Consider the following 24,565-nt stretch of genomic DNA (forward strand, 5'->3'; position numbering starts at 1 on the left):
ACCAGCTTTCATATGTTCTCATGTTCTGAGCAAGGGACTTAAACGTTAGCTTTTTTACATGGCACATATTGCACTTTTACTTTCTTCTCCAACACTTTGTTTTTGCATTATTTAAACCAAATTGAACATGTTTCATTATTTATTTGAGGCGAAATTGATTTTATTGATGTATTATATTAAGTTAAAATAAGTGTTCATTCAGTATTGTTGTAATTGTCATTATTACAACAACAACAAAAACGGCCGATTAATCAGCCTTTTTTGGTCCTCCAATAATCGGTATCGGCGTTGAAAAAAATCATAAAATCGGTCGACCTCTAGTGTGTATGCACCTATGTTTGTGTTGCTTCACAGACCCTGCTGTTCCATAAGGTGTTTTTTAAATCTAATTGTACTGCTTGCATGAGTTACTTGATGTGGAATACAGTTCCATGCAGTCATGGCTCTATTAAGTACTGTGTGCCTTTCATAGTCAGTTCTGGACTTGGGGACTGTGAAAAGACCTCGTGGTATGTCTTGAGTGAACATGGAGTATAGGAGGTGACTCAGCATGCATCCCTGAGGGGCCCCCGTGCCTGGGTGGTAAGGGTAGGCAACAACACATCTGCTACACTGATGCGCTACACGGGGGCCCCTGAGGGGTGCATGCTCGGTCCCCTCCTGTACTCCCTGTTCACTCACGACTCCAACACCATCATTAAGTTTGCCGATGACACAACAGCAGTAGGCCTGATCACTGACAACGATGAGACAGCCTATAGTGAGGAGGTCAGAGACCTGGCCGTGTGGTGCCAGGACAACAACCTCCCCCTAAACGTGATCAAGACAAAAGATATGATTGTCGACTACAGGAAAAGGAGGAAAGAGCACGCCCCCGTTCTCATCGACAGGGCAGTAGTGGAGCAGGTTGAGAGCTTCAAGTTCCTTGATGTCCACATCACCAACAAACTATCATGGTCCAAGCACACCAAGACAGTCGTGAAGAGGGCACGACAAAGCCTATTCCCCTCAGGAGACTGAAAAGATTTGACATGGGTCCTCAGATCCTCAAAAAGTTCTACAACTTGGATTGCGTCCTACCTGACAGGTCGCTCCTACCAGGTGGCGTGGCGAGAATCTGTCTCCGCACCACGTGCTCTCACCACTGGTGTCCCCCAGGGCTCTGTTCTTGGCCCACTCCTATTCTCGCTATACACCAAGTCACTTGGCTCTGTCATATCCTCACATGGTCTCTCATATCATTGCTATGCAGATGACACACAATTAATCTTCTCCTTTCCCCCTTCTGACAACCAGGTGGCGAATCGCATCTCTGCATGTCTGGCAGACATATCAGTGTGGATGACGGATCACCACCTCAAGCTGAACCTCGGCAAGACGGAGCTGCTCTTCCTCCCGGGGAAGGACTGCCCGTTCCATGATCTCGCCATCACGGTTGACAACTCCCTTGTGTCCTCCTCCCAGAGTGCTAAGAGCCTTGGCGTGACCCTGGACAACACCCTGTCGTTCTCCACCAACATCAAGGCGGTGACCCGATCCTGTAGGTTCATGCTCTACAACATTCGCAGAGTACGACCCTGCCTCACACAGGAAGCGGCGCAGGTCCTAATCCAGGCACTTGTCATCTCCCGTCTGGATTACTGCAACTCGCTGTTGGCTGGGCTCCCTGCCTGTGCCATTAAACCCCTACAACTCATCCAGAACGCCGCAGCCCGTCTGGTGTTCAACCTTCCCAAGTTCTCTCACGTCACCCCGCTCCTCCGCTCTCTCCACTGGCTTCCAGTCGAAGCTCGCATCCGCTACAAGACCATGGTGCTTGCCTACGGAGCTGTGAGGGGAACGGCACCTCCGTACCTTCAGGCTCTGATCAGGCCCTACACCCAAACAAGGGCACTGCGTTCATCCACCTCTGGCCTGCTCGCCTCCCTACCTCTGAGGAAGCACAGTTCCCGCTCAGCCCAGTCAAAACTGTTCGCTGCTCTGGCACCCCAATGGTGGAACAAGCTCCCTCACGACGCCAGGACAGCGGAGTCAATCACCACCTTCCGGAGACACCTGAAACCCCACCTCTTCAAGGAATACCTGGGATAGGATAAGGCCATACAAACGCTCCACACCGCGTGGCCGCTGCCACTCTAACCTGGTGGTCCCAGCGCGCACGACCCACGTGGAGTTCCAGGTCTCCGGCAGCCTCTGGAACTGCCGGTCTGCGGCCAACAAGGCTGAGTTCATCTCAGCCTATGCTACCCTCCAGTCCCTAGACTTCCTGGCGCTGACGGAAACATGGATTACCACAGATAACACTGCTACTCCTACTGCTCTCTCCTCGTCTGACTACGTGTTCTCGCATACCCCTAGAGCATCGAGCCAGCGGGGTGGTGGCACTGGAATCCTCATCTCTCCCAAGTGGACATTCTCTCTTTCTCCCCTGACCCATCTGTCTATCTCCTCATTTGAATTCCATGCTGTCACAGTTACCAGCCCTTTCAAGCTTAACATCCTTATCATTTATCGCCCTCCAGGTTCCCTTGGAGAGTTCATCAATGAGCTTGACGCCTTGATAAGTTCTTTTCCTGAGGATGGCTCACCTCTCACAGTTCTGGGTGACTTTAACCTCCCCACGTCTACCTTCGACTCATTCCTCTCTGCCTCCTTCTTTCCACTCCTCTCTTCTTTCGACCTCACCCTCTCACCTTCCCCCCCTACTCACAAGGCAGGCAATACGCTTGACCTCATCTTTACTAGATGCTGTTCTTCCACTAATCTCATTGCAACTCCCCTCCAAGTCTCCGACCACTACCTTGTATCCTTTTCCCTCTCGCTCTCATCCAACACTTCTCACTCTGCCCCTACTCGGATGGTATTGCGCCGTCCCAACCTTCGCTCTCTCTCTCCCGCTACTCTCTCCTCTTCCATCCTATCATCTCTTCCCTCTGCTCAAACCTTCTCCAACCTATCTCCTGATTCTGTCTCCTCAACCCTCCTCTCCTCCCCCTCTGCATCCTTTGATTTCCTCTGTCCCCTATCCTCCAGGCCGGCTCGGTCCTCCCCTCCTGCTCCGTGGCTCGACGACTCACTGCGAGCTCACAGAACAGGGCTCCGGGCAGCCGAGCGGAAATGGAGGAAAACTCGCCTCCCTGCGGACCTGGCATCCTTTCACTCCCTCCTCTCTACATTTTCCTCTTCTGTCTCTGCTGCTAAAGCCACTTTCTACCACTCTAAACTCCAAGCATCTGCCTCTAACCCTAGGAAGCTCTTTGCTACCTTCTCCTCCCTCCTGAATCCTCCTCCCCCTCCTCCCCCCCTCCTCCCTCTCTGCGGATGACTTCGTCAACCATTTTGAAAAGAAGGTTGACGACATCCGATCCTCGTTTGCTAAGTCAAACGACACTGCTGGTCCTGCCCTACCCTGTGCTTTGACCTCTTTCTCCCCTCTCTCTCCAGATGAAATCTCGCGTCTTGTGACGGCCGGCCGCCCAACAACCTGCCCACTTGACCCTATCCCCTCCTCTCTTCTCCAGACCATTTCCGGAGACCTTCTCCCCTACCTCACCTCGCTCATCAACTCATCCTTGACCGCTGGCTACGTCCCTTCCGTCTTCAAGAGAGCGTGAGTTGCACCCCTTCTGAAAAAACCTACACTCGATCCCTCCGATGTCAACAACTACAGACCAGTATCCCTTCTTTCCTTTCTCTCCAAAACTCTTGAACGTGCCGTCCTTGGCCAGCTCTCTTGCTATCTCTCTCAGAATGACCTTCTTGATCCTAATCAGTCAGGTTTCAAGACTGGGCATTCAACTGAGACTGCTCTTCTCTGTGTCACGGAGGCTCTCCGCACTGCTAAAGCTAACTCTCTCTCCTCTGCTCTCATCCTTCTAGACCTATCTGCTGCCTTTGATACCGTGAACCATCAGATCCTCCTCTCCACCCTCTCCGAGCTGGGCATCTCCGGCGCCGCCCACGCTTGGATTGCGTCCTACCTGACAGGTCGCTCCTACCAGGTGGCGAATCGCATCTCTGCATGTCTGGCAGACATATCAGTGTGGATGACGGATCACCACCTCAAGCTGAACCTCGGCAAGACGGAGCTGCTCTTCCACCCGGGGAAGGACTGCCCGTTCCATGATCTCGCCATCACGGTTGACAACTCCCTTGTGTCCTCCTCCCAGAGTGCTAAGAGCCTTGGCGTGACCCTGGACAACACCCTGTCGTTCTCCACCAACATCAAGGCGGTGACCCGATCCTGTAGGTTCATGCTCTACAACATTCGCAGAGTACGACCCTGCCTCACACAGGAAGCGGCGCAGGTCCTAATCCAGGCACTTGTCATCCCCCGTCTGGATTATTGCAACTCGCTGTTGGCTGGGCTCCCTGCCTGTGCCATTAAACCCCTACAACTCATCCAGAATGCCGCAGCCCGTCTGGTGTTCAACCTTCCCAAGTTCTCTCACGTCACCCCGCTCCTCCGCTCTCTCCACTGGCTTCCAGTCGAAGCTCGCATCCGCTACAAGACCATGGTGCTTGCCTACGGAGCTGTGAGGGGAACGGCACCTCCGTACCTTCAGGCTCTGATCAGGCCCTACACCCAAACAAGGGCACTCCGTTCATCCACCTCTGGCCTGCTCGCCTCCCTACCTCTGAGGAAGCACAGTTCCCGCTCAGCCCAGTCAAAACTGTTCGCTGCTCTGGCACCCCAATGGTGGAACAAGCTCCCTCACGACGCCAGGACAGCGGAGTCAATCACCACCTTCCGGAGACACCTGAAACCCCACCTCTTCAAGGAATACCTGGGATAGGATAAAGTAATCCCCCTTAAAGATTTAGATGCACTATTGTAAAGTGGTTGTTCCACTGGATATTATAAGGTGAATGCACCAATTTGTAAGTCGCTCTGGATAAGAGCGTCTGCTAAATGACTTAAATGTAAATGTTAAATGTAAATGTACAACTGCACCATGGTGAGCATCACTGGAGCCAAGCTTCCAGCCATCCAGGACCTCTATACCAGTTGCTGTCAGAGGATGGCCCTAAAAATGGTCAAAGACTCCAGCCACCATAGACTGTTCTCTCTGCTACCAAGCGGTACCGCTCGCCAAGTCTAGGTCCAAAATGCTTCTTAACAGCTTCTACCCCCAAGCCATAAGACTCCTGAACAGCTAATCAAATGGCTACGCAGACTATTTGCATTGCCCCCCCCCCCCCTTTTACACTGTTGCTACTCTGTTTATCATCTATGCATAGTCACTTTAACTCTACCAACATGTACATATTGCCTCAATTATCTCGACTAACCAGAGTCCCCACACATTGTACCAGTACCCCTGTATATAGCCTTACTATTGTTATGTTACAGCTGCGCTTGAATTATTTGTTTTATTTTTTACATAACCAACAATGCAGTTAAGAAAAATAAGTGTTAAGGGCTTGTAAGTAGGCATTTCACTAAGGTCTACCTACACCTGTTGTATTCGGCGCATGTGACAAATAACATTTGATATTGCACGTCCGCCTGTGGCTTGTAACTGCGCGTGCAGTTAGCAAGTGGCTAGTCAAAAACACTTCATTGAGGCAATGCTGAAACATCAATCCAGGTTTGAGCGAGTGACAACTTCTCTTTCATGTTGATTTCGGCAAAAAAAAAAATTGTATCTAGCAAATTCAGCAGGCTATGATGTGAAAAAGGCTATTAGAAGTGTCATCTTCCTTTTATTACTTATCGTTATTGGCTTATCAATGCACATGGCACTTTTTTCCTCCCACTCCTATAGATAAAATCATTTTAGAATGTCATAGAAGTTTTACTGTGCGTGAACTTTGAAATGTATCCTGTCATTACTATGTAATTTGATATAAAAAAAAGAATGTACACAAAAAACTAAAAAAATCCCAAAATAAATACATTCAGTCATCTTCAAATTAAGGGGATGATGACGCAATGTTTATGAGAGTGAGGGATTCTGATCAGTGTCGCAGCTCAGACACTTCATTCAGGATAAATGGAATTAACCTGCCCCGGAGCAGGTTAGTTCTGAAGCATTCGTTGCCATAGAAATGTACCTGGCTAAAAGGTGAGCCACTTTTGTGGTACCAGTTACCCCGAATTTTGTATTTGGATTTATTAAGGATCCCCATTAGCTCATCACAATCCCCGCTGTTTGGTGCACAAATTTGTTTACATTCCTGTTAGTGAGCATTTCTCCTTTGCCAAAATAATCCATCCACTTGACCGGTGTGGCATATCAAGAAGCTGATTAAACAGCATGATCATTACACAGGTGCACCTTGTGCTGGGGACAATAAAAGGCCCTTCTAAAATGTGTACTTTGGTTACACCACACATTGTAGTGCTGACTGCAGGATGTCCACCTCAGCTGTTGCCAGATAATTGAATGTTAATTTCTCTACCATAAGCCACCTCCGTCGTTTTAGAGAATTTGGCAATACGTCCAACCGGCCGCACAACCGTAGACCACGTGCATGGCGTTGTGTGGGCGAGCGGTTTGCTTATGTAAATGTTGTGAACAGAGTGCCCCATGGTGGGGTTATGGTATGGGCAGGCATAAGCTATGGACAACAAACACAATCGCATTTTATCGATCGCAATTTGAATGCACAGAGATACCGTGACGAGATCCTGAGACCTATTGTCATGTCATTCATCCGCCTCCATCACCTTATGTTTCAGCATGATATTGCACTTCAGTGCACTTCAGTGCATGTCACTTCAGTGCAGCTTTTGACATCATCGATCATAGTCTGCTGCTGGAAAAACTTGTGTTATGGATTTACACCCCTTGCTATAATGTGGATAAAGAGTTACCTGTCTAACAGAACACAGAGGGTATTCCTCAAACATAATCCAGGAAGAATGCGGAATTCCCCAGGGTAGCTGTTTAGGCTCCTTGCTTTTTTCAATCTTTACTAACGACATGCCACTGGCTTTGAGTAAGGCCAGTGTGTCTATGTATGCGGATGCCTCAACACTATACACGTCAGCTACCATAGCGACTGAAATGACTGCAACACTTAAAAAAAGAGCTGCAGTTAGTTTCGGAATGGGTAGCAAGGAATAAGCTAGTCCTAAATATTTCCAAAACTAAAAGCATTGTATTTGGGACAAATAATTCACTAAACCTTAAACTATGTCTCGTAATGAATGATGTGGAAAGTGAGCAAGTTGAGGTGACTAAATTGCTTGGAGTAACCCTGGATTGTAAACTGTCATGGTCAAAACATATTGATACAACAGTAGCTAAGATGGGGAGAAGTCTGTCCATAATAAAGCGCTGCTCTGCCTTAACACTATCAACAAGACAGGTCCTACAGGCCGTGGTTTTGTCACACCTAGACTACTGTTCAGTAGTGTGGTCAGGTGCCACAAAGAGGGATTTGGGAAAATTGCAGTTGGCTCAGAACAGGGCAGCACGGCTGGCCCTTAAAAGTACACAGGGAGCTAACATTAATAACATTCATGTCAATCTCTCATGACTCAAAGTGGAAGAGAGATTGACTTCCTCATTACTTGTTTTTGTAAGAGGTGTTGACAAACTGAATGTAACGAACTCATGAATATAAGCTCCCCGCCCACATAGACCGTTCCTTTAGGCTTCCAGATAGTTTGAGATTAAATAAAATGGTCTTTAAATTATGAGTATTTTAATAGCGTAAAAATATTATGGCAACGTTATGGTCATTCAAAGACTATTTTTATTTGGGAAATATGATGACTGTGCGGGACCTTAAACAAGGCCCACAGGAACAGTGGAAGCAAAATAGCCCCAACACATCAAAGATCCACTAGCATATTTTACAGTAGGTATGGGGTTCTTTTCTGCTTATGAATTCTTATTTTGATGACATACCCACCACTGGTTTGCATGGTCAAAGAGCTCTATTTTCATGTCATCCAACAAATGAAAAAACCTGGTGTTTGCTTAAATGGCATTGGCAATTGGATTGGAACCGGTGCTATGGTCAGATCACATGACAATAGACCTCTTTGGACCCGCACACCAGTGGTGGGTTTGGTGTTAAAATAAGGATGCATAAGCAGAAAAGAACCCTATACCTACTGTAAAATTTGGTGGTGGATCTTTGATGTTGTTATGGGGCTATTTTGCTTCCACTGGTCTTGGGGCACTTGTTAAGGTCAATGGCATCATGAACTTTACCCAGTACCAGGACATTTTAGCCAAAAACCTGGTTGCCTCTGCCAAGATGCTGAAACTCTGACAAATGTGGATCTTCCAGCAAGACAATAACCCCAAGCACACATCAAAATCTACAAAAATGGTCTCACAGTCCCCGGACTTGACAACGGCAGGGCCGGTGTTATGGATTTTACTGAGTTACAGCCTTAGGGCTCAAAGTGGAGGAGAGATTGACTTCATCACTTCTTGTTTTTGTAAGAAGTGTTGACAAGCTGAATGCACCGAGGTGTCTGTTTAAAATACTAGCACAACTCGAATACGCATGCATACACCACAAGACATGCGACCAGAGGTCTCTTCACAATCCAAGAACAGACTATGGGAGGCGCACAGTACTACATAGAACCATGACTACATGGAACTCTAATCCACATCAGGTAAACTGATGCGAGCAGTAGAATCAGATTTTTTTTTAAAAACATCTTATGGAACAGCGGGGACTGTGAAGAGACACGCACGCACGCACGCACACACACACACACACACACACACACACACACACACACACACACACACACACACACACACACACACACACACACACACACACACACACACGCTAGCCCATGCACTATACACACACGTACATTGTAATATTGTTGTATGGTGGCATTATACATTTTGTATTATAGATATGTAGTGGAGTAATAATGCTATATGATGTACTGTTCTAGTTTTTGCTTTATGTGTAATGTGTGTGCCTTAATGTGTTTGGACCCCAGGAAGAGTAGCTGCTGCCATTGCAGCAGCTAACGGGAATCCCTAATAAATAGAAAAACAAATGTAACCTAATTTTTTAAGTGATTTGTTTGACAATCAGGTGAAAACATCATGACTGGCTGAGTTCATGCAACATTAAAAAAGGTAATACATTTTTACAGTACATTTTTTTATTCCATATCTACTATAAAAAGCATTTAAAAAATGAGGTCCATTGAAGAAAATGCACCCCCCTATGTAAATCAAAGGCCCATCCAAATGATTAGTTATGGCGCTGGCCCTGAACCCCATTGAAAACTTGTGTTTGCATTGAAGAGGACAATCCATAAGCGCAGACGAAGTATATCAAGGATCTGGAAAGATATTGTATGGATGGTCTAAGATCACTCACATTTCTTTTCTTTTTTTAAGGATCAGTGCCGTTGTCCTCGCAAGGTTAGGTAGAAAGGTATTTAAAAACCGGGGTGCCAATAATTTCAACCCTTATATTTTTTCCCCAAAAAATATTACTTGTTAAACAAAATCTCTTTATCTGAGCAACAGAATAGGTACAAAATAATAATTATTTATTTGATAGTCTTTTTTGCACATCTTTATCAAATGAGCCAATAATTTTATACCTGAGTGTACACTACCGGTCAAAAGTTTTAGAACACCTACTCATTCAAGTTTTAAAAAAAAATCTACATTGTAGAATAATGGTGAAGACAGCAAAACTATGAAATAACACATATGGAATCATGTAGTAACCAAAAAAATGGTTAAAAAAAACAAGATATATTTGAGATTCTTTAAAGTAGCCACCCTTTGCCATGATGACAACTTTGCACACTCTTGGCATTCTCTCAACAAGTTTCATGAGGTAGTCACCTGGAATGCATTTCAGTTAACAGGTGTGCCTGTTAATTTGTGGAATTTCTTACCTTCTTAATGCATTTGAGCCAATCAGTTGTGTTGTGACAAGGTAGGGGGTATACAGAAGATAGCCCTCTTTTGGTAAAAGACCAAGCCCTATTTGGTAAAAGACCAAGTCTATATTATGGCAAGAACAGCTCAAATAAGCAAAGAGAAATGACAGTCCATTACTTTAAGACATGAAGGTCAGTCAATACGGAACATTTCAAGAATTTTGAAAGTTTCTCAAAGTGCAGTCGCAAAAACCATCAAGCGCTATGATGAAACTGGCTCTCATGAGGCCCGCCACAAGAATGGAAGACCCAGAGTTACCTCTGCTGCAGAGGATACGTTCATTAGTTACCAGCCTCAGAAATTGCAGCCCAAATAAATGCTTCAGAGTTCAAGTAACAGACATATCAACTGTTCAGAGTAGACTGTGTGAATCAGGCCTCCATGGTCGAATTCTTGCAAAGAAACCACTACTAAAAGGACACCATTAAGAACAAAACTTGCTTGGGCCAAGAAACACGAGCAATGGACATTAGACCGATGGAAAATTTGTCCTTTGGTCTGGAGTCCAAATTTGAGATTTTTGGTTCTAACCGCCGTGTCTTCGTGAGATACGGTATGGGTGAACGGATGATCTCCGCATGTGTATTTCCCCCCGTAAAGCATAGAGGAGGTGTTTTGGTGAGGGGGTGCTTTGCTGGTGACACTGTGATTTATTTAGAATTCAAGGCACACTTAACCAGCATGGCTACCAAAGCATTCTGCAGCGATACATCATCCCATCTCTGCTTGCACTTAGTGGGACTATCATTTGTTTTTCAACAGGACAATGACCCAACAGACCTCCAGGCTGTGTAAGGGCTATTTTACCAAGAAGGAGAGTGATGGAGTGCTGCATCAGATGGCCTGGTCTCCACAATCCCCCGACTTAGTCGGACCGCAGAGTGAAGGAAAAGCAGTCAACAAGTGGTCAGCATGTGGGAACTCCTGGAAAAGCATTCCAGGTGAAACTGGTTGAGAGAATGCCAAGAGTGTGCAAAGCTGTCATCAAGGCAAAGGTTGGCTATTTGAAGAATCTTTGTTTAACACCGTTTTGCTTACTACATGATTCCATAGTTTTGATGTCCTCACGATTATTCTACAATGTAAAAAATATAAAAAATAAAGAAAAACCTTTGAATGAGTCAGTGTTCTAAACTTTTGACCAGTAGTGTATATAGCCCTTACACACGATCTTGACTTTCAACAGCAAGGTCTGAAACAAAGCTCCAGGACAAGAATTTCAGAGGAGCAGAAGGCCGTTTAGTCGTGATAACCCTGAAAAAAAGCAACTGTTAAAGCCAAGTTTGCTACTATGCACTCAAATGGTAAGACAAAGTGCCCCTGACACATGAATATTGCACCTCTGCTGGTGTTCAAACGAGACATTCTTCAGTTTAATTGTGCTGCCCAAACTCAGTTTCCACTTCCATCAACTAGGGATGTAAAACAACTGTTTACTGTTGGGTGATTATCTTCATCTCACTTTAGCCTAAACGAAATGACACAATTTTTTTTAATGATACCTAAACTTAAATTTGTCTCATCTTTACTGTTGATTGACTTACAGGTACAAGAAGAAGGGCTTTGAATGTGGATGGGTTTTCATAAAAAAGATCCACATATGAAATATAAATATTTTATACATTTGACAGCAGCTCTCAGGTTTAAGATCCCTGCAGCTATACATTGTTCATTTACAAAATCATGACATCAAAAACAAACAGAACAAGAGATGTGATGTTTTTGGGGTGAGATTAGGTAAGACAGTGGTCCTATCCTCATTATGTAATTTTCAACAATTAAGGAATGCACTTAATTTCTAAAAGTTACAAATCAGCAACAGGACATTTTATGGTTTTAAAAATCAATTTTCAACAGAAATAATTCATTTTCTCTAGAGGGGGTCTCTAAAAGGAACTTACCACATCATCAACTTGTGATCGGTCAGCGATGTCAATTGGAACAACCTCAGCCTCCTCCCATTCCTCTGGGGAAAGACCATGGGGCTTCAAAGAGAAAGTGAGGGGGACTTATACTGTTAACACGTTTCCACTGGTGTAATAACAGATTAGGAAAAAAAAGTGACATTACATGTACCTTGATAAATGCAACATAGTTTATTAGCTCTGCATAAATTCATGCAGAATATATTGGTAAAGGCATTGCAAATCGAGAAGATTCTGAATTTCAGATTGATATTTAGTTTTATTATTGCCCAATCCCAATACTGTGTTAAGTCCGCATTAGTGTAATAATTACTGGAAAAAAATATGTTGAGAAATTCTCACATTTTCTGTGGTCCCCATGTCTAGTTTGTGCCAGGTCTCAATCTTAATGAAAAAGTCATCCTTCATGTATTCATTCTGCGAAAAGAAAAATAAGTAAAAATGTCTGCATAATGTATACACGCACACTGTAAACAAAAATAAGGTCTTATAAATGAAAAACACTTACGGTCACAACTGCATGATCCCAGATTTAGAGCAAGACGAACAAGGTAGATAGGGGAAAAAGGGGAAAAAGAGAAAAGAAATAGGAAGATAGGTGATAATAGAACATTAAGGATGTTCCTACTAAAACGTTACCACCACAGTATAATTAGCCACACGTACAAATCCAAGCTATAAATCAAATACAAGTTATTTTTAAAGCTAGATACACCAAAGTTGGTGCACATATTCTTACTATATTGCTGTGCTTCTAAAAATCAAGTTAGATTGGATCGTGCCCATCTCTCCCATTTATTTGGGATTGAGGTTTACAGCGGGATCTAAACTCAGCAAAAAAGAAATGTCCCTTTTTCAGGACCCTGTCTTTCAAAGAATTCGTAGAAATCCAAATAACTTCACAGATCTTCATAGTAAAGGGTTTAAACACTGTTTCCCATGCTTGTTCAATGAACCATGAACAATTAATGAACATGCACCTGTCAAACGGTCGTTAAGACACTAACAGCTTACAGACGGTAGGCAATTAAGGTCACAGTTATGAAAACCTAGGACACTAAAGAGGCCCCTCTACTGACTCTGAAAAACATCAAAAGAAAGATGCCCAGGGTCTCTGCTCATCTGCGTGAACATGCCTAAGGCATGCTGCAAACAGGCATGAGGACTGCAGATGTAGCCAGGGCAATAAATTGCAATGTCCGTACTGCGAGACCCCTAAGACAGCGCTACAGGGAGACAGGACGGACAGCTGATCGTCCTCGCAGTGGCAGACCACGTGTAACAACACCTGCACAGGATCGGGATATCCGAATATCACACCTGCGGGACAGGTACAGGATGGCCTCAACAACTGCCCGAGTTACACCAGGAACGCACAATCCCTCCATCAGTGCTCAGACTGTCCGCAATAGGCTGAGAGAGGCTGGACTGAGGGCTTTTAGGCCTGTTGTAAGGCAGGTCCTCACCAGACCTCACCGGCAACAACGTCGCCTATGGGCACAAACCCACCGTCGCTGGACCAGACAGGACTGGCAAAAAGTGCTCTTCACTGACGAGTTGCGGTTGTGTCTCACCGGGGGTGATGGTCGGATTCGCGTTTATCGCCAAAGGAATGAGCGTTACACCAAGGCCTGAACTCTGGAGCGGGATTGATTTGTAGGTGGAGGGTCCGTCATGGTCTGGGGCAGTGTGTTACAGCATCATCGGACTGAGCTTGTGGTCATTGCAGGCAATCTCAACGCTGTGCATTACAGGGAAGACATCCTCCTCCCTCATGTGGTACCCTTCCTGCAGGCTCATCCTGACATGACCCTCCAGCATGACAATGCCACCAGCCATACTGCTCGTTCTGTGCGTGATTTCCTGCAAGACAGGTATGTCAGTGTTCTGCCATGGCCAGCGAAGAGCCCGGATCTCAATCCCATTGAGCACGTCTGGGACCTGTTGGATCGGAGGGTGAGGGCTAGGGCCATTCCCCGACAGAAATGTCCGGGAACTTGCAGGTGCCTTGGTGGAAGAGTGGGGTAACATTTCACAGCAAGAACTGGAAAATCTGGTGCAGTCCATGAGGAGGAGATGCACTGTAGTACTTAATGCAGCTGGTGGCCACACCAGATACTGACTGTTACTTCTGATTTTGACCCCTCCCCCCTTTGTTCAGGGATACATTATTCCATTTGTTAGTCACATGTCTGTGGAACTTGTTCAGTTTATGTCTCAGTTGTTGAATCTTATGTTCATACAAATATTTACACATGTTAAGTTTGCTGAAAATAAATGCAGTTGACAGTGAAAGGATGTTTCTTTTTTTGCTGAGTTTAGATAACAGTATGTAGGTAGTAATTCAAAAATCATGTTAAACACTATTATTGCACACAGGGTGAGTCCATGCCACTTATTATGGGACTTGTTAAGCACATTTTTACTCCTGAACTTATTTAGGCTTGCCATAACAAAGGTGTTGTATACTTATTGACACATGACATTTCAGCTTTTCATTTAATTAATTTGTTTAAAAAAATCCACTTATACATTACGGGGTATTGTGTGAAGGCCAGTGACAATCAATTTTAAATACAGGCTATAACAACAAAATGTGGAGAAAGTTGAGGTGTGTGAACACTTTCTGAAGGCACTGCATAAGCTAACTCACTACAGCCCGTTCCTCATCAGACTGTCACTGCTCCATCATGTGTGTGCCACACAGACACTTTAGTCCTGCATCGGGTCGGATACCCACGGTTCCCCGCGGGTGATCAGCAAAAAAAAGAATCCACTGGTTAGTGGAATGAAAACATTATTTACACCCGTGGGTCAGCTCGCAGTTCAGAACAATTACATTGCGGGCCGAAAACATTTTAAATCAAGATAATGAACCTTAAAAACCTAGGAGCTTGATGTACTTCCTTTCTGTGAGCGGCAAGGCAGACATAAGGCTATTAGCCACACACGCATTGAGTTTGTGTGGAGCTGGGAACTGTCACTTATTTATGTGATGCTAAAACTTTTTATTTTGGCCACGCAGAGAGCTTATGGTCCCTCTTCCCACGTGAGAATACGACACATTGCCAAGTTTACTTTCCCTGAATAGCCTAGCTCACATGACAATTGCTAACATAGGCCGAAATAGTGAAATAAAAAGGTTATAAGGGAATATAGGCTACAACATTGTGGAAACAGGTGCTACGCGAGTGAAATCCCCAGTTTGGAAGGACAACAACACGGTAGATGGAGACAGCCTGCACAAAGTGCAAGCAGGTAGGCCTATTTGTTTTGATAATTAAGTTAATTATTACATTCATTCAGGCTTTCGTTCATTAGACCATATAGTGTAAACTACACCTGCATATAGTGTAAACTACACCGTGCTTCTACACCTGCATTGCTTGCTGTTTGGGGTTTTAGGCTGGGTTTCTGTACAGCACTTTGAGATATCAGCTGATATAAGAAGGGCTATATAAATAAATTTGATTTGATCTGATTTAAACCGGTTCATCTGGTAAAAGTTTGAGTAGTGTAAATAAATATAGCCTATTTTCGCAGACTATATTAGATTTATTCAAGTTTGAATTAAGCCTAAACTACTTGATTATCTAAACAATATTGAATGTAAGGGTAGGCCTATTGTTTTGTTATGTCAATTATAGGCTTTCATTAGGTAAGAAGGCTAATTAGAAGGCTATTTTTCTCAAAGTGATTTGAGTGATGCATCACATTGTGAAAAGATTGTTCTTAATTCATGGCATGGTTTCCTTTTATGCAAATGTTGAATAGACAGGCAGACAAGTTTATTCAAGCAAGAAAGAAGAATAGTAGTAATAATTATTATTATAATAAAGCCTACTACTCTGGAGTCATATAAACAATTAAACAAATTGATGTTATATGAAGGGTAACGGATCAGCTCTCGGAATAATTCTATGGGTCAGGTTGCGAATAAAAATCTGTCCCGATGTCTGGTATCGGGCTCGGAATTGATGTGGCCGGCGTGGAACAGGCGCAACTCCAAAACACTGACCAGTGCAGGACTCCAACATACACACCTGTTCCACGCTGAAGCTCCACCATAAGGAATACTAGAAAATATCTGCCTGCACTTAGCCTCTGCCCAGGCTTTCAAAAACATTATGCTTAGTCATGATTCGTCCAGTTGGTGCATTCGATTTTGAGCTATAGAAAAACTTTTGTTAAAGCAGTTTGTTTTTCACACATTTTTGGGGTTACGATACCATCCTATATCACAATGTTTTATGCTAATAATCACAATAGGACAACGGTTGATGTTGCCCATACCTATAGATGACTGTTTTTTTTCGAGAAGAAGTTGTGACCACAGAATCAGGGAAAACCAGATGCTATGAATATTATTCACGAGATAACTTGAGCTGGAAACTCAATCAAACCACACACACACACACACACACACACACACACACACACACACACGAGTCCTGAACACTCACTGGTGCGACAATAGGGGTAGGCATTCCAAGCTTTCTCGTGGAAGACAAGGGCTCCCTCTGGAGCAAACATCTGGATGAAACTGGGTACCTTGCTGTAAGAGTGAGAGGATAGAATGGATTCATTCATGCAACAAAAACAGTTATGAGTTATTGTTTAAATGTCCTCCATGTAGGGTTCTTATACTTTCAACACAGGTGGAAGGAATCAACACAATCAGTAAATAAATTAAAATATGGTCGCTAATAGTAAAAGTAATTGAAAGTTCTACATACTCAACTAGCTAGCTACCCTCTGACTGAAGCCATTTTCCAGTGACAATGGTATGTTCTGTATTGGGATTTCCATCAAACCATTTTTATGCAAAGTTCTCTTGTACCCAAAAACTTACTTGAACTGCAAAGCATGTATTGGGGACCAGCGTTTATCACCGTTTGAGGTGTGGAAAGCCCAGCTCACCCTTTTATGATATGGTTTTCTAGGTCTACAAGTTGACAAAAAAAGCTACTCATAATAGGTTGTGTTCAATACACTGCAACTGTTACAAATGGGGGGGAAGTGATCAGTTCTCTCTGGCTACAGATTTGCATTTTGACAGACAGGCAGACAGGCAAAATGTATGATTACACTTTAACCCGGCGCTTAGTAGAGACCGGTTATTTATTTATTTTTATAAAATGAGAAAAAATATGCCCGGCACTTGACATGGTTGGATAGAATTAGAGTACCGTAATTCCCGGACTATTGAGCGCACCTGAATATAAGCCGCAACCACTGAATTAAAAAAATATATATTATTTTGAACATAAATAAGCCGCACGTCTATAAGCCGCAACACCTCGGCCGTCTGCTCTCTGTGTGTTGACCCAGCCTTCGAGCTCATTTTCTAGTTCCGGCCATCTGCTTTTCTTCTCTCTGAAAGCTTTAGTTGACTTTTTGCATTGAGTCAATTCCTCACGCTGCTGTTTCCAACGTCTTATCATCGACTCATTAAGACCAAGCTCCCGTGCAGCAGCTCTATTTCCTTTTCCAACAACCAGATCAATCACCTTCAACTTGAAAGCTGCATCATATGCATTTCTCCGTGCCTTTGCCATGATGAGGGTGACAAAATGACTACCGTAATCAGAATGATGGGAAGTTTGAGAGCGCTCGATTTAATCTAAACAGTAAACAAAAAAGTTTTTGACCTTAACCCGTTTGGCAATTTCATTGGTCTAATGAAAGCTTCATGCCGCCAAAAAAACTGAGCACGCCACAGAATGTGTTTTTTTGGGGAAAAAAAATTGAAAGCGGGAAAAATCCATATATTAGCCGCGTCATTGTTTAAGCCGCGAGGTTCAAAGCGTGGGAAAAAAGTTGCAGTTTATAGTCCGGAAATTACAGTAGGCCTAATAATCACATGGATGATGTTAAGCCAAGTGATATACAGATAAGTGTTTCTTTATTTTGGCAGTTGAGTAAATGAGGGATACAAAAGTATATTGAAAGCAGGCGCTTCCACACAGGTGTGGTTCCTGAGTCAATTAAACAATTAACATCTCATTATGATTAGGGTCATGTATTAAAATGCCCAGTTGCCCATTATTTTTGGCAACCATGGCTATAAGAGATCTCTGTGACTTTAAAAGAGGGGTCTCAAAGGAGCATAGGGGGTTTAAAGGGTGTGTGTGTCTAAGTCACCAGATCCTAACCCAATTTAACTTTTAGCCTGCTATAGAGTTTTTCTACCAATATCAAAATACCAAATGATATAATTTCTCCAGGAATAATGGTGTTGCATCCGTCCTATAGAGTTCCAGACACTTGTAGAATCTATGCAAGGAGCAATGAAGCTGTTTTGGCGGCTCGTGGTGGCCAAATGCCCTATTAAGACACATTTTGTTGGCGTTTCCTTTATTTTGGCAGTTACCTGTATATAACGTGCATGATGCAGTGGAAATTGTGATCTATATACACTGCTCAAAAAAATAAAGGGAACACTAAAATAACACATCCTAGATCTGAATGAATGAAATAATCTTATTAAATACTTTTTTCTTTACATAGTTGAATGTGCTGACAACAAAATCACACAAAAAATAATCAATGGAAATCCAATTTATCAACCCATGGAGGTCTGGATTTGGAGTCACACTCAAAATTAAAGTGGAAAACCACACTACAGGCTGATCCAACTTTGATGTAATGTCCATAAAACAAGTCAAAATGAGGCTCAGTAGTGTGTGTGGCCTCCACGTGCCTGTATGACCTCCGTACAACGCCTGGGCATGCTCCTGATGAGGTGGCGGATGGTCTCCTGAGGGATCTCCTCCCAGACCTGGACTAAAGCATCCGCCAACTCCTGGACAGTCTGTGGTGCAACGTGGCGTTGGTGGATGGAGCGAGACATGATGCCCCAGATGTGCTCAATTGGATTCGGGTCTGGGGAACGGGCGGGCCAGTCCATAGCATCAATGCCTTCCTCTTGCAGGAACTGCTGACACACTCCAGCCACATTGTCTTGCATTAGGAGGAACCCAGGGCCAACCGCACCAGCATATGGTCTCACAAGGGGTCTGAGGATCTCATCTCGGTACCTAATGGCAGTCAGGCTACCTCTGGTGAGCACATGGAGGGCTGTGCGGCCCCCCCAAAGAAATGCCACCCCACACCATGACTGACCCACTGCCAAACCGGTCATGCTGGAGGATGTTGCAGGCAGTAGAACGTTCTCCACGGCGTCTCCAGACTCTGTCACGTCTGTCACATGTGCTCAGTGTGAACCTGCTTTCATCTGTGAAGAGCACAGGGCGCCAGTGGAGAATTTGCCAATCTTGGTGTTCTCTGGCAAATGCCAAACGTCCTGCACGGTGTTGGGCTGTAAGCACAACCCCCACCTGTGGACGTCATACCACCCTCATGGAGTCTGTTTCTGACCGTTTGAGCAGACACATGCACATTTGTGGCCTGCTGGAGGTCATTTTGCAGGGCTCTGGCAGTGCTCCTCCTGCTCCTCCTTGCACAAAGGCGGAGGTAGCGGTCCTGCTGCTGGGTTGTTGCCCTCCTACGGCCTCCTCCACATCTCCTGATGTACTGGCCTGTCTCCTGGTAGCGCCTCCATGCTCTGGACACTACGCTGACAGACACAGCAAACCTTCTTGCCACAGCTCGCATTGATGTGCCATCCTGGATGAGCTGCACTACCTGAGCCACTTGTGTGGGTTGTAGACTCCGTCTCATGCTACCACTAAAGTGAAAGCACCGCCAGCATTCAAAAGTGACCAAAACATCAGCCAGGAAGCATAGGAACTGAGAAGTGGTCTGTGGTTACAACCTGCAGAACCACTCCTTTATTGGGGGTGTCTTGCTAATTGCCTATAATTTCCACCTGTTGTCTATTCCATTTGCACAAAAGCATGTGAAATTTATTGTCAATCAGTGTTGCTTCCTAAGTGGACAGTTTGATTTCACAGAAGTGTGATTGATTTGGAGTTACATTGTGTTGTTTAAGTGTTCCCTTTATTTTTTTTGAGCAGTATATTTTAATGGAATTAGCAAAGTAAATTTAGAGTCATGTGGTCCTTTGTTGTGTTGGCCTACCAGTGAAGAAAAGCTGAATCAATTACAGAGCTTGGTCATTTCCAATAAGTAGTATGGGTGGGGCTCTGTCTGAGTTTGTTTGAAACATGATATGGTGGTTACCACTATTATATATCCCTTAACCATACTCTCATCATGTACACTTTCCACTTCCAATCTGTGAAATGTTGGCTAGAGAGATATCGGAGTGGGCACGTTTAACCATTTATTAGAAAACGTTCACATGTACGCTTTACAATCATTCAACAAGTGTATTGAAACCTAATTAATCTTAAAAATTATAAAATGTTCAATTCCAATACCCTATTTCACTAGTCTAGAACGTCAACTACTTCTAAACAAATATATTTTGTAAATTACCCTGCTAGCTTAGATTATCCAAAATGATCATTGTACAATGCCAAAACTGAACTGTTTCACTCCATTTTTGTTGCTCTGATTGTAAAAATGCATAGGTTAGCCTAATGTTTTCTTGCTCACCTAATAGGCAAATGTTAATACAGATTGCTACGCTTCCAAAAAAAGAAAATACATGAAATGCCTACCTGTTGAGTAGTATTTACCTCCCTAGCAGAATGCATCTCGCAGCGGTTTTTCCACTTTGAAGTAGGCTAATAGTGAAGTTGGCTCATTGCATGTAGTAGAAAAAAAGGACAGCAAATGTGTAGGCTAGATCCACCAGATGTATTTACCTGTGTATGTGGTAGATCTTGTGCGTGTATTGGCCTTTCTCTCCATCCTTTTCATATGGTTCATTTCGAAGCACTTCAATACCCTCTCCTCCTCCAGTGTTATTCTTGCTAGCCTCAGCAACAGAGAACAGCTGGCCGACCTGGTACTGTAAATGAGTGAAGACGTTACATAAGTATGTATGTGTAGCTAATGTAGCCAGCCTCCCACCAGCTTAATCAGTTCACAGCATGAGAAATAAAGACACGGAAGTTGGTATTCGATGTGGTAGATGCTGAATTACACTGAACAAAAATGCAACATGCAACAATTTCAAAGATTTTACTGAGTTAGAGTGAACAAGTTAACTGAAATACATTCATTAGGCCCTAATCTATGGATTTCACATGACTGGGAATACAGATATGCATCAGTTGGTCACAGATACCTTAACAAAAAGGTTGGGTTGTGGATCAGAAAACAAGTCAGTATCTGGTATGACCAGCATTTGCTTCATGCAGCGCAACATCTCCTTACTTAACCCTATTTTTTATTGCAGTGTCATGTACACGTTTAAAGTTGCGTACCAATAAAACATTTTTACAAATGTAAAAAAAGACTAGCCTGCTGGGCTTACTGAGTCGAAAGGAACATTAGTCTGAGCTATTTAGGAGGGATATCACACCTGGCACAAATTGTCGATCTGTTTTTCCTGCTGAGGGGTGCCCTATACCTGTGCCCCAGAGGGGAGTAGTTCAAAGTCCGGGTACAGGGGGTGGCTTGGGTCTAAAATGATTTTGTGAGCCTTGGAGGGCCCTGACCTTAAAGATCTCATCCAGGCCTGCCTGTTTGACTCCAAGTACCTTGCTTGCTGTGGTGATAATCCTTCTCAGCATATTTCTCTGGTTGACACTGGCATTGCCAAACCAACAAACAATACAAAAACTTAAAATACTCTCAATGAAAGATTTGTAAAACAGAGATTTGTAAAGATTAGTAAAATCTCCTTCGCTTAGGGCTCTATTTTTGGCTGCCATACGCACATTAGTTTGCAATTACATTATGTACAAACTCATTTTCAGCTCTAATGTAAATGCCCCACAGTGCAAGGTAAATGCACCTGTCTAACAACAGCTCACTTGCACTGTCGTGGGAGGGGGCAATATTTGAGATGTGTCCTTAAAAACATGAGCAAAAGTGACAATTTCATGCAGCACTAATGGGAAGTTAAGACTCACAAAAAGCAGGTCTTAGCAGTAATGCAGTTGATGACGGCATGGATTTTGAGAGCAGAAGTGCAGCCTATCCAGCCGTGAAGCAGAGCGAGTGCCCATTGGAGATCAAAATCAAATCAAATGTATTGTTCACATACACATATTTAGCAATGTTACTGCGGGTGCAGCAAAATGCTTGTGTCCCTAGCTCCAACAGTGCAGTAGTATCTAACAATTCACAACACACAAATCTAAATGTAAAAGAATGGAATTAAGAAATATCTCAATATTAGGAGGCGCAATGTCTTAGTGGCAGAAGAATACAGTATGAGTAAAGACGCATGTAAACATTAAAAGTGACTAGTGTTCCATTATTAAAGTGGATTTTATGCAGGTGAATCTCACATTTAGAACTATTGGATTCCCCCCCCATTTCATTTAATTAAGAACCAAGCATAGCCTACCCTCCCCTTAATCAAGGCTGGTTTAGCAGCATCATAAAGGTGTCTTTTTATCCTGGTCATTAGCCAACTAGCAAACTCATTTTACCGAGCGTGCTTTGAAATATTTGGAGGTTTTTGTCCTCATGCGTTTTCATTATTCAAAATTGACATACCTGCATACTTCATTTAGCTTGTTTGAGCAGGCTTTCCATCCCCATTTTCAAAGATGGCCCCTCGTCCGATTACCAAAGATACGCACGCTCCTCCGAACTATTCAAACCTCAAAGGCAATGATACAATTGACAGGAGCCTAGTTTGTATATAGACGTATGAATGTAATGCATAAAGACATTTAGGCCAACGTGTTCACCCATGCCATGGAAGGAGACAAGAGATTTATGATATCATGCTTCTGACCCGATCCTAATTAGAAATAGTGTTGGTTTAAAAAAATTCTTACGAATCTTCACCATCCATGGGTTTATTGTGATAAAGTAGGCTGCTACATGGCTCGAATGCAATGCAATTTCATCTGCTATTTCTGGAGTGCAAATATTAAATCGGTAAGATGGTTCCATAATGTTTATAAACATTACATTTGCGAGTAGTACAACGGTGAGTGGACATGTCCCCTTTATATTGGCTCTTTATCCTGCTACTGTGAGAAAAGGGAGACATTACACTGCCTGTAAATGTATTTAGACGTATCCTACTTAAAACATGCAATTTAGTTTTCATTCGAATTATACAGTCTTTTTAGGCTTTATCAATAGCCTAGTGAATTTAAATCTTGCTTATTGACTACATTTGGCATGTCCATGTCCAGACTGCAATTAACAGTAGGCCTAGACCCTATATCAGTGAAAATGCCATAGCCTATTTAACAATGTATGTCCATTCTGAAGCAATGCAATTAGAACTACAGCTGAAGTCGGAAGTTTACATAAACCTTAGCCAACTATATTTAAACTAAATTTTTCACAATTCCTGACATATAATCCCAGTAAAAATTCCGTCTTAGGATCACCACTTTATTTTAAGAATGTGAAACGTCCAAATAATAGTAGAGAGAATGATTTATTTCAGCTTTTATTTCTTTCATCACATTCCCAGTGGGATAGAAGTTTAAATACTCTCAATTAGTATTTGGTAGCATTGCCTTTAAAATAGTTTAAATTGGGTCAAATGTCTTCAGTAGCCTTCCACAAGCTTCCCACAATAAGTTGGGTGAATTGTGGCCCATTCCTCCTGACAGAGCTGGTGTAACTGAGTCAGGATTGTAGGCCGCCTTGCTCGCACACACTTTTTCAGTTTTGCCACTCCAATACCTTGACTATGTTGTCCTTAAGCCATTTTGACACAACTTTGGAAGTATGCTTGGGGTCATTGTCCATTTGGAAGACCCATTTGCAACCAAGCTTTAACTTCCTGACGTCTTGAGATGTTGCTTCAGTATATCCTCATAATTTTCCACCCTCATGATGCCATCTATTTTGTGAAGTGCACCAGTCCCTCCTGCAGTAAAGCACCCCCACAACATGATGCTGCCACCCCAGTGCTTCACGTTGGGATGATGTTCTTCGGCTTGCAAGCCTCCCCCGTTTCCCTCCAAACATAACGATGGTCAATATGGCCAAACAGTTCTATTTTTGTTTCTCCAAAAAGTACGATCTTTGTCCCCATGTGCAGTTGCAAACCGTAGTCTGGCTTTTTTATGCTGGTTTTGGAGCAGTGGCTTCTTCCTTGCTGAGCGACCTTTCAGTTTGTCGATATAGGACTCGTTTTACTGTGGATATAGATACTTCTGTACCTGTTTCCTCCAGCATTTTCACAAGGTCCTTTGCTGTTGTTCTGGGATTGATTTGCACTTTTCGCAACAAAGTCATCTCCAGGAGACAGAACGAGTCTCCTTCCTGAGCGGTATGACGGCTGCGTGGGCCCATAGTGTTTATACTTGCGTACTATTCTTTGTACAGATGAACGTGGTACCTTCAGGTGTTTGGAGATTGCTCCCAAGGATGAACCAGACTTGTGGAGGTCTACAATTTTTTTCTGAGGACCTGGCTCATTTCCCCATGATGTGAATTATAAGTTAAATAATCTGTCTAAACAATTGTTGGAAAAAATGACGTGTCATGCACAAAGTAGATGTCCTAACCGACTTGCCAAAAATATAGTTTGTTAACAAGAAATTTATGGAGTGGTTGAAAAACGAGTTTTAATGACTCCAACCTAAGTGTATGTAAACTTCCGGCTTCAACTGTATAATAGAGATTCTAGAAACCATCAGCCAATCACACACACACTACATCAAAGCGGAGCAGTCATGAATGACCGATAGCCTTTGTCTTATGTAAGTTGATTGCAGCCTT

The 24,565-nt window shown here is 43.5% G+C and overlaps 1 protein-coding gene across 2 annotated transcripts in view; it reads right to left on the minus strand.

Moving 5' to 3' along the window:
• The window catches only part of pitpnbl (phosphatidylinositol transfer protein, beta, like), a 75,573-nt gene that overhangs the window by 45,423 nt on the left and 5,585 nt on the right, over window positions 1-24,565 (minus strand). For both annotated transcript variants that reach the window (XR_006769148.1, XM_014192145.2), the window contains exons 3-7: window positions 20,560-20,705; window positions 16,288-16,379; window positions 12,333-12,340; window positions 12,167-12,241; window positions 11,801-11,884 (exon numbers count right to left, since the gene is read on the minus strand). Coding sequence is in view for 1 of the 2 variants with exons in the window: in XM_014192145.2 (XP_014047620.2) it covers window positions 11,801-11,884; window positions 12,167-12,241; window positions 12,333-12,340; window positions 16,288-16,379; window positions 20,560-20,705 (405 nt within the window). In the remaining variant the exon portion in view is untranslated. The remainder of the gene's footprint in view (window positions 1-11,800; window positions 11,885-12,166; window positions 12,242-12,332; window positions 12,341-16,287; window positions 16,380-20,559; window positions 20,706-24,565) is intronic.

Source organism: Salmo salar, chromosome ssa03 (genome assembly GCF_905237065.1).
Source record: "Salmo salar chromosome ssa03, Ssal_v3.1, whole genome shotgun sequence".
Taxonomy (NCBI): Eukaryota; Metazoa; Chordata; class Actinopteri; order Salmoniformes; family Salmonidae; genus Salmo; species Salmo salar.